At 44.3% G+C, this 10,354-nt stretch overlaps 1 protein-coding gene across 1 annotated transcript in view; it reads left to right on the top strand.

Moving 5' to 3' along the window:
- Nucleotides 1-1,590: 1,590 nt before the first annotated feature.
- R3HCC1 (R3H domain and coiled-coil containing 1) overlaps nt 1,591-10,354 on the top strand; it is a 10,076-nt gene continuing 1,312 nt past the window's right edge. The window contains exons 1-6 of the mRNA XM_015829748.2: nt 1,591-1,696; nt 3,107-3,244; nt 3,799-5,128; nt 7,333-7,505; nt 8,917-8,987; nt 9,978-10,073. Coding sequence (XP_015685234.2) covers nt 1,626-1,696; nt 3,107-3,244; nt 3,799-5,128; nt 7,333-7,505; nt 8,917-8,987; nt 9,978-10,073 — 1,879 coding nt within the window. The 5' untranslated portion in view covers nt 1,591-1,625. The remainder of the gene's footprint in view (nt 1,697-3,106; nt 3,245-3,798; nt 5,129-7,332; nt 7,506-8,916; nt 8,988-9,977; nt 10,074-10,354) is intronic.

Raw genomic sequence — 10,354 nt, 5'->3', positions numbered from 1 at the left:
CTCCTTCTGCCCTTCCTCCTTCTCTTCCTCCTTCCTCCTCCCATCCTCCTTCTCCTCCTCTTCCCCTTCCTTCCCTTCCTTCTCCCCGTCCTCCTCCTCCCCTTCTTCTCCTTCCCCTTCTTCTCCTCCTCTTCTCCTCCTTCTGCCCTTCCTCCTTCTCTTCCTCCTCCTCCTTCCTCCTCCCCTCCTTCTCCTCCTTCCCCTTCTCCTCCTCCTCTTCCTCCTCCTCCTTCTGCCCTTCCTCCTTCTCCTTTTTTAAAAAAAAAAAACACATTGAAAACAATCAGCAGCTCCTAAAGCAACCACAATAACCTGGCACCTGTGTGTATCCCACAGGGTTTTAGAAAAGAAACAAGGGAAAGGAAAATTTTGTAATTTGTATTTATATTTGTATTTGTATTTTTTTGTAACCACCCAGAGTCACTGAGAGTGAGTGGGCGGCCATATAAATTCAAATAAATAAATACTGGGAGATCCATAGGAACCTTTAAATTCTCATTCATAAATAAATAAATATAAATAAATAAATAAACAAATCTGGGAGATATATAGAAACCTTTAAATTCTCATAATAAATAAAGAAAGAAATACTGGGAAATGTATAGAAACCTTTACATTTAAATACATACATACATTCATACATACATACATACATACTGGGTGATGTATTGAAACCTTTACATTCTCATTAATAAAAAAAATACTGGGAGATATATAGAAACCTTTTCCCAAACTTCCCCTTGACAATTTGCAATATTTTGTATTTCTGTTGAGCAGATATTGTATGTAACCTTGTGCTTTCACTGTGCCAACCTCTAGAATGCATGAAGCAATCACTCTGTATGCACCTGCAGCTAGTCCTCAGTCCACAATCATTCAGTTAGCAACTGTTTGAAGTTACAACGGCACTGGGAAAAGGGACTTGCTCCAGGTCCTTGCACTTAACAACCGTTGCAGCATCCCCATGATCACGGGATCAACATTCATGAGGTTGGCAACCAGCGTGCATTTAAACAATTGCAATGTCCCCGGGATCACATGGTCACCATTTGCCACATTCCCAGCTTGCTTCTAACGAGCAAAGTTGGGGAAACTGAGTCGCTTAAAGAGCATGCGATTCATTTAACGACTGCAAGGATTTGCTCAGCATCCATGGCAAAAAAAAATGCGGTAAAATCAGGCAGGACTCACTTAACAATTGCCTTGCTTAGCAATGGGAATACCAGTCCCAATTGTAGTCATAAGTGGAAGACTTATGTACTCTATAGCAGAGGTCCCCAATCCCTGGGCTGTGGACCGGTACCGGGCCGCGGCATGCCAGCAACCGCTCCGCACAAACAAGCAAAGCCCCATCCGTGGGATGCAGGCAGCACACAAAACCACGCACTCTCCGGTCCGTGGAAAAACCTCTCTTCACGGAACCGGTCCCTGGTGCCCAAAAGGTTGGGGACCTCTGCTCTATAGGTATATTTAAAAAAAAAAAAAGGCAGTAGCACAGCTGATAAATGGAACGAGCCTTTTTGGCCTGGTCTAACTCCTTGCCCAATTTTGTTGCCCGCTCCACAGGCTACCACCCCACTGTCACCCTGGCGCTGCGTTGTTTGGACGGCGTGTTCCTTTCTCCTATGGAGAATGACTTTGTTGACAAGATCATGGAGGAACTGGACCATTTTCTGCTACAGAACCAGCTGGAAAAGTAAGACGTTTTTCCCTCTCATTACCCCAACCCAACGTGAGTCTTGTCTGGCCGCAGAGCCTTTTCTGGCAGAAAAGCCAGGAGCGCATTTTAAAAATGGTACTGTAAGATCCATGAAATTTAGCTCCACTTTTCCTTTTCAAAGTAAGGCTGTGCATGAAATGTTCCTCTCCTACCAAGCTTGGGTTTTGCTTCTGATTTGCATGCCTTATATATATATACTAGTTGTACCCAGCCACGCGTTGCTGTGGCTCAGTCTGGTTAAATGGAAAAGAAAGAAAAGAGTTTTTACCTGTCACAGGTGTGACATCTATATAATAGTAGGTATATAAAAACACGCGCGTATTCGAATGCAACGTTGTGTCAAAATTTCAAAGCAATCGGTGAAGAACGTTCGGAGATTTAAGATTTTGAACAAACGAACATTTACATTTTTATTTATATAGAAGATGTGTGTGTGTGTCTGTGTTTACATATGTATATGTGTGTGTATATATATGTATGTGTGTGTATATATGTATGTGTATATATATAGAAAGAGCCTGTGGCCTAGAGGTCAACACAGCTGCCTAACGTGCAAGCAGCCCAGGTTCGAATCTCAGAAGGGTATGGCTGGCTGATGAGAGCTAATTAGCTCGAAATAGCTATACCAGTCTCCCTTTAATTCTTTATTAGCAATCCAAAAATTTGGCATAAAAAATGATGTCGCAGTAGCGACTGCTGCCTGAGGATAGCTCTAGATTGGGCTGATACAGGCATAAGATTTCTTCTTCCCATATTTGGGCCAACAGGGTGCATCGAAAAAACACTCAAGACACACATACACACACACACATTATTTTTATTTATTTATTTGTATCCCGCCTTTATTATTTTGACCCAAGGCAGCAGACATACCCAACTCACCTTTCTCCTCTTTTCCACACAACAACAACAACCGTGTGAGGTGGGTTAGGCTAAGAGAGAGACTGACTGGCCCAAATTCACCCAGCTGGCTTTCACGGCTAAGGCGGGACATGAACTCGGGGTCTCCAGCTTTCAAGCCTTGTGCCTTAACCACTGGACCAAACAGGGTTTCTGACTCTCTTCTTGGGGCTGCTAAATTGTCCCTTTCTTAACTAGAAAGTCAAAGGGTCCCTATGGATTTTACTCTGCTAGTCGTTGCTGGGCAGTGGTTATCTCCGTTTCAAGGCCTTTGAGCCAGCACAGTGGGAAGACGTTTCCATGGTGACGTGGCCAGCATGACATCACAGAGCGCTGCTACCTTCCCACCGAAGTGGTACCTATTTTATCTACTCGCATTTCCCTGCTTTTGAACTGCTAGTTGGCAGGAGCCCGGAAGAGGACGGGAGCTCCGCCCTTTCTCAAAATCAGCAACTGATTTTATTCTGTGGTCTTCTTTTCTTGCAGAGTCCTCTTGTTTCCCCCTCTGTCTAGTCGCCTGAGATACTTGATCCACCGAACCGTCGATGACGTTGATCTCCTGAGCAGCTTCTCTGTTGGAGAAGGATGGAGAAGAAGGACGGTGGTCTGTCATGCGGCAGTCAGGTGGGAGGCTCCCGTTTTTTTTTTAAAGGCTAGCTTTTGGTGCTAGGAACTGAAGAAGAGGTTACACGAATACATAAGATTTCGTTTATTTTTAAAATGAAAGCAAAAGTAAATTAAATGCATTGGATGAATGAGAGATTGAGATTGTGCTCAAGAGCCCACAAGCAGCAGAATGAGATTAGTCGCGTTTTGGAAGGAAGACCACTCAAGAAGACAGCCTAAGACATTTGATTCTCTAGAGCAGGGGTCTTCAAACTTGGCCCTTTTATGACTTGTGGACTTCAACTCCCAGAATTCCTCAGCCAGACCTCCAAGGTCCCTTCCAGCTCTATTCTGATTGGTTGACTTCCTTGTTAGCATCTTAGCACCGTCCTGGAAGGAAATCCCTAAAATCCAGGGATGGTGACCAGTAAACATCTATGCTGGATTCTTTAGTAAGGCAAACTCCTGATTTTGTCTTTGCACGGGGTAGTCAAAATGGGATGCGTTTGGTCTTGAGTTCTAGACATTGACTTGCCCGTTTCTTCTATTTTGGACTCTTCTCTTGGATTTAGGTTGCCCGATGAGCCAGACTGCCCCAATGGTGCTGTTGAAGCGTCTCACTTCAACCACCCCCCCTATGCCAGAAGCAGAGGGAGCCGATCCAGAGGAGGCCCGCGGCAGATGGAAGCCTTGGCCAACAGTTCCCAAGCTCGAAGAGGCAACGGCCGGGCTAGAAGACAGCCCCCCAAAAAGCCAGACAGAGCTCTCTACGTCCCTAGGGCGATGCGGAAGAAGCTGGAGGACCTGGGGCAAGGTAGCTCCACAGAAACATTTGAGAGTGGGCTGCATTGTATGAGCAACAACAAGGAGGAATGTCAAGCATCCAGGGCCTCCTCTGGCAGTGAAAGGATTCCAGATGGAACCAGGTTATCCAGCAAGACCGAATGTGAAAACACAAAGGCTCAAAGCCCCCCCAAGCAAAGATATTCAGATATGGAGCCTGGTAATCAAAGCGGCAGAGATGCTCTGGGCTGCCCAGATGTTTCTCTTTGGAAGGATGCACCCAGGGCATCTTACCTGGAAAAGCAAGAGAATGTGAAGTTGGCCTCATCGGGATCCAAAAGCAGTCCAAACCTGTCTGAAATAGATCCCCAACACAAAGACGGCAGAAACGTCTTTGTCCCAGAAAGCTGTGAAAACTCAGGTCTTCTGGAAGGACTGATGGAGACTTTTGTTGATTCTCTCTCCAAATTAAGTGGACATTCTCCTTTGCCTGAAGGCCAGAAGATCGAAGCTCCAGACGTCCAAGAGTTGAGCACAAAGCCATTCTTTCTAGGAGATTCCCATAAAAGCGGCCAGGGTTCCATTCTGTTAGAAAGTGTCCTGTCCCTTCCTGAAAACAGTGGGGCAGATGCTTCAAATGCTTTTCTGTTGAACTCTAACGAGGACTTGCCCCTCTTTGAAAATGACCACAGGACATGCCTATATGCCAGTGGAGGAGAGGAGGGCAAGCTTCTCCCAGGCCTGGAAACGAGAACCACAGAGTCCTCCAAGGACGACAGTGAGGTGCCGGTGGAAACCCAATCTAAAGATTGCACCGTTGCACTTCCGTTCGAGCATGGCCAAGCCCAGCCATCTCAAGTCACGAAGGAGGACTTCTTGGTGTGGGACGGTTGCAAGACTCCATCTCGGCTAAACCCTCAAGCCCAACCCTACTTGCAGACCAGTCCCAGCAAAGCCAAGCTACCGTTTGAAAGCCAGAAGAAAGAGTCAGTAGCCCCGGAGGGACCTCAGTGGCCGGGGGTCGAGCTGTCCGCTGGGGACAGAAGCACGGCTGTTTCTTCAGCAGAAGGAAAGGGCGGCCTTTTCGAAGATGACTGCGGGGCCGAACTCTTGCAAGAGGTAACAGCAAGCTGTCGCTATCTGTTTCCACCAGCCCGGCTTTATTTAATGGAAATCATTTTAATTTAACTTCCAGGTAGTCCTCGAGTTAGAACCACAACTGAGCCCAAACATTTATGTGGCCAAGTGAAACATTTGTTAAGTGGAGTTTTGCCCCATTGGACAACTCTTCTTGCCTCAGTTGTTGAGTGAATCGTTGCATTTGTTAAGTTAGTAACACGGTCGTTAAGCGAATCTGGCTTCCCCCATTGACTTTGTGCATCAGAAAGTCGCAAAAGCGGATCACATGGCGCACACACACACACACACGCACGCATGCACCCTGGATGCTGCAACCATCATGGTTTGCTTGCTGCACAATAGCAGATAGGAAAGCGCTCCAGAGGGTCATTACTATCGCCCAGAGGATTATTGGTTGCCCTCCCCCACCCCCCACCCGGACGAACTGTACAGTTCCCGTTGTCTTAGGAAAGCTCAAAATATTCTTAAAGACTCATCTCATCCCGGACATTCTTTTTTTGAACTATGACCATCTGGAAGACGGTACAGGACAATAAAAACAAAGACAAATAGGCTGAAAAATAGTTTTTAATCCCAGAGCTGTAACCACAGTATAGTGCAACATTGAAGTGCAATATTAGGGGCAGCGCAATGGTGAATAGAATGTGAAGGATGTGTGTATATAGTGTATGTTCTTATTTGTGGTTTTTACTTGCGTGGAGTGTGCACTGTGGACAGCACTTAATTTCGTTGTGAGTTACATGATGACCATAAAGATACTCTATCATAAATATGAACTACATGATCAAAATTCAGACGCTTGGCATCTGACTCATATTTATGACGATTACAGGGTCTCAGGATCAGGCAGTGATGCACTTCATAAATATGGCAAGAAAAGTTGTAAAATAGGGCAAAATTCACGTAACAAATGTCTCACTTAGCAACAGAAATTTTGGGCTCAGTTGTGGTCGTAAGCTGAGGACTACCTCTATTTTTTGCCCTTTTTTTGTGTGCATGTCAACTGTTCACTGACTGACTTGACAGGCTGCATTAAACCCGTAAACCATCGTTTCTTGAATACACCAGTTTGGTTTCACACACGTGAAGTGAAACCCATGGTCTTTGGTAAAGTACCTGTCTGATTTTAACACGTGTCATTTTTTTGTTCTTCCCAATTGGAAGTTTGTTCCACAATAAGCATCGTTTGCAGCTATGTTATTTCCTGGCCAAAAAATAAAATAAACAGATTTTGGCTTAGCCTGAGTTAGAAACCTGATATTTCTCAGCGGGCTGTTTGTCACTTAGCAGAGACTATTCCCAATCTGATTCTTCTTTCCTTGGAACTGAAAAGCAGTGCAAAATACCTAATACACAAACATTAATCTTTCTTGATTTGAGTCCATTTTTTTTATCCACTGCAGTTGAACAGCTTTTGATTGTTAATGAATAATTCCCCTCTTAGGAGTTCAAGCAGCGTAAAAAAAATTAGATATGAACGTGTGTAGTCTTTAAGGGCAGGGAGAGCAGAACTATCTTAAGGAGTATCGTTGCTGTTTTAAATATTTTAGATAGAATTCTTTATTGGCCAAGTGTGATTGCACACAGAAGGAATTTTTCTCCCGTGCATAAGCTCTCAGTGTACATACAAGCAACAAAGTGATAAATCACGATCGTAATCGTAAGATAACAATCATCATAAAACATAGGATGCAAGGACTCAGTGGTAGTCATAGGATACTAATTAAGCAATCGACATAAACCATAATAGGATACTAAATAAAAGCAATCAACATAAATCATAAGATGCAAACAAAGTTACACATTCTGTGTATTTTATTGTTTAAAGTTTTTACATTTTCAACTGTTTTATAGAGGCTTCATCAAAATTGCTAGTCTTATCTCATCAGTAGAATTGTATGCCTGCAAAGCTATTTCTGGGCTTCTATCCCTTTTATGGGTTTGGAGAATTGCTCTGTGAACATAAATTAGAGGAATTTATTAGCTAATAGATGGCCATATGAATTATAATTATAGACATCTGATTCTACCATGGCACTTTAGCTGTTGCTTAAAATGTTAAAAAAAAACCACATCCAGAATGACCATTGTCTAGTTTTGCTGATGATGGTTTGCACTGATTCTTACTGTATAGAAGTGAAGATGTAAAGGTGATTTGATATTTTTTTTTTGCTCTTTTTCAGATCACAAATTATTTGACCATAAAGGACATAAGCATTGAGAAGATTCAGTTTGATTACTCCAGTTACGGGGAGGCACAGATCAACGAAGGAGATTTTGGCCACGTGCTAGAGATCTATGATTTTTCCCCATTGCTGAAAACAGAACATCTTATGGAGACATTTTCCGATTTCCAGTAAGTGGTGGGCTAAAAAGCGTGGTGTTTCCTGTTCAGGACCGTCCCAGTATTTAGGTCCAAAAGCAGAATCTCCTTTCTGCAGGGGAAATATATTGTAATTTCACAGAGATGTAAATGTAACTTTACAGAGTCTATGGAGATTCTCAATCATCTGAGGTCATGGTTGTCCCAAAGGTGCTTTTCCACAAGGCAACTGGACTTTCTTGTTTTTCTTTGAAGACGTTTCGCTTCTCATCCAGGAAGCTTCTTCAGCCCTGACTGAATGGTGGAGGATGGAAGGATTTATATTCCTTGCAGTCACCTGTTGGCACTCTTTCTGAGAGTTGTTGAGGCTACTGGAAGGTTTATCTGTGCCCTCAGGGACATCTGAATACGTAGCGCAAATGGGTGTGGAAACGTCATGGAACTGCGGAAAGGACTGTGTGGTAAATGGGAGATAGATAGTGTCGTATCTCTCCCCCTCTGTTGAGAGAGGGCCGTTCAAATTTAATTAATTAAGATGGCCCGTTTGATCCCTCTTTATAATAATAATAATAATAATAATAAAGTTGGAAGGGACCTTGGAGGTCATCGAGTCCAACCCCCTGCCCAGGCAGGAACCCTACACCATTTCAGACAAACGACTGTCCAGTCTCTTCTTAAAAACTTCCAGTGTTGGAGCATTCACCACTTCTGGAGGCAGGTTGTTCCACTGGTTAATTGTTCTAACTGTCAGGAAGTTTCTCCTTAGTTCTAGGTTGCTTCTCTCCTTGATCAGTTTCCACCCGTTGCTTCTCGTCCTGCCTTCAGGCGCCTTGGAGAATAGCTTGACTCCCTCTTCTTNCTCTCAACAATCTGGGTCCTCATTTTACCGACCGTGGAAGGATGGAAGGCTGAGTCAAACTTCAGCGAGTGAGAATCGAATTGCCAAACTGCTGGCAGCTGGCAGTCAGCAGAATTAGTTTGCAGTACTGCACTCTAACTCGTGCGCTACCAAGGTAGAGTAGAGTAGAGTAGAGTAGAGTAGAGTAGAGTAGAGTAGAGTAGAGTAGAGTAGAGTAGAGTAGAGTTCTATTCTATTCTATTCTATTCTAGTCTAGTCTAGTCTAGTCTAGTCTAGTCTAGTCTAGTCTAGTCTAGTCTAGTCTAGTCTATAGTCTAGTCTAGTCTATTCATCTAACTACACCACCAAATGCATTATTCCTGCTGAAGTTGTACATAGACAGCTTCGCACGAGGGACCCATGTCACCCCATTTTGAACCCCTCTATACCTATAACCATCCCAGTGCCTTCTCTTCTGCTTACTGGGCAGGAATACAGGAAACGCTTGGAGGGAGATGAAAGCGTCAGGCCTGCTTTTGCATGAAATCTTAACTCCTGTGAAACTATGACATTTAAAGAAAAGTAACTCTGATCTGTCTCTTTCAGAGAGAGTGGATTTAAGTTGCAGTGGGTTGATGACACTCATGCCCTCGGGATCTTTTCCAGTTTGGCAGCAGGTAATTTTGCCTTTGTGTGTGTGTGTGTGTGTGTCCCCGTACGTGTGTATGCAGCCTATTTTCTTGTTTTCTCCCTCCTGTGGTTGGTGGATGGAAGCTCAAGTGGGTAAAAACGACTTCGTTGGGGGCCACGATAATCACACAGTGCTGGGATTTGGGAGGTAGGGATTTCATTAGCAGCTTTGTATCTTCGAGGGACTGTCACAAAGTAGGTTGATTTGTTCTCTAGGGCACCAGAGGGCAGGACAAGAAGTAATGGGTGGAAACTTATCAAAGAGAGATCCACTCTAGAATTGAGGACAAATCTCCTGAGAACAATTAGTCAGTGGAAAAGCTTGCCTCCTGGAATTGTGGGTGCTCAGTCGCTGTGAGTTTTCTGAACAACTATTTGGCAGGGATGGTGTAAAGCAGGGGTCTGCAACCTTGACAACTCTAAGGCTTGTGGACTTCAGCTCCCAGAATTTCTCAGCCAGGGAGGGAGGGGGGGTGGGAGGAAGGAAGGAAGGAAAGGAAGGAAGGAAGGAAGGAAGGAAGGAAGGGAGGGAGGGAGGGAGGGAGGGAGGGAGGAAGGAAAACAAAGAGAAGGAAGGAAGGAAGCTGTGGTGGTAACAGTGGTTAGAATACAGTATTGCAGGCTAATTCAGCTCACTGCCAGGAGTTTGATCCGCACCAACTCAAGGTTGACTCGGCCTTCCATCCTTCTGAGGTCGGTAAAATGAGGACCCAGATTGTCGGGCAATATGCTGACTCTATAAACTGCTTAGAGAGAGCTGTAAAGCACTATGAAGCGGTATATAAGTCTTAAGTGCTATTGCTATTGCTACATTAGTCAGGAGACCACAGCGTTAGTACAAAGTAATGCTTTGGCTGCCGACAATCGCCCCCCAAGACAACCTCCCATAAAGAATTCTCTTCTATGAGACCACCTCATTGAGTTCAAAAGCATCTGCTGTGAATCGGTGTCTCAAAGGATTCTCTCTCGTTGTTCAGCATCTCAAGCCCTGGAACAGAACTATACCTCCGTCAAGATCCGGCCTCTGATCCATGGAGCAAGACAGTCGAAAATCAAGGCACTTCAGCGGCCAAGTAAGATATGTAATCAGTTTGGCACGCCTCCTCCTGAAAACAGTGGAAGTCCTATTTGACTTCTATGCAAGCAGTCAGTCAGTCAGTCAGTCAGTCAGTCTGTCTCTCTCTCTCTCTCCCCTTCTTCTTCTTCTTCTTCTTCTTCTTCTTCTTCTTCTTCTTCTTCTTCTTCTTCTTCTTCTTCTTCTTCTTCTTCTTCTTCTTCTTCTTCTTCTTCTTCTTCTTCTTCTTCTTCTTCTTCTTCTTCTTCTTCTTCTTCTTCTTCTTCTTCTTCTTCTTCT

Source organism: Protobothrops mucrosquamatus, unplaced genomic scaffold (genome assembly GCF_001527695.2).
Source record: "Protobothrops mucrosquamatus isolate PMUCROS unplaced genomic scaffold, P.Mucros_1.0 scaffold6996, whole genome shotgun sequence".
Lineage (NCBI taxonomy): Eukaryota > Metazoa > Chordata > Lepidosauria > Squamata > Viperidae > Protobothrops > Protobothrops mucrosquamatus.
This window is presented reverse-complemented; position numbering and strand designations above follow the sequence as displayed.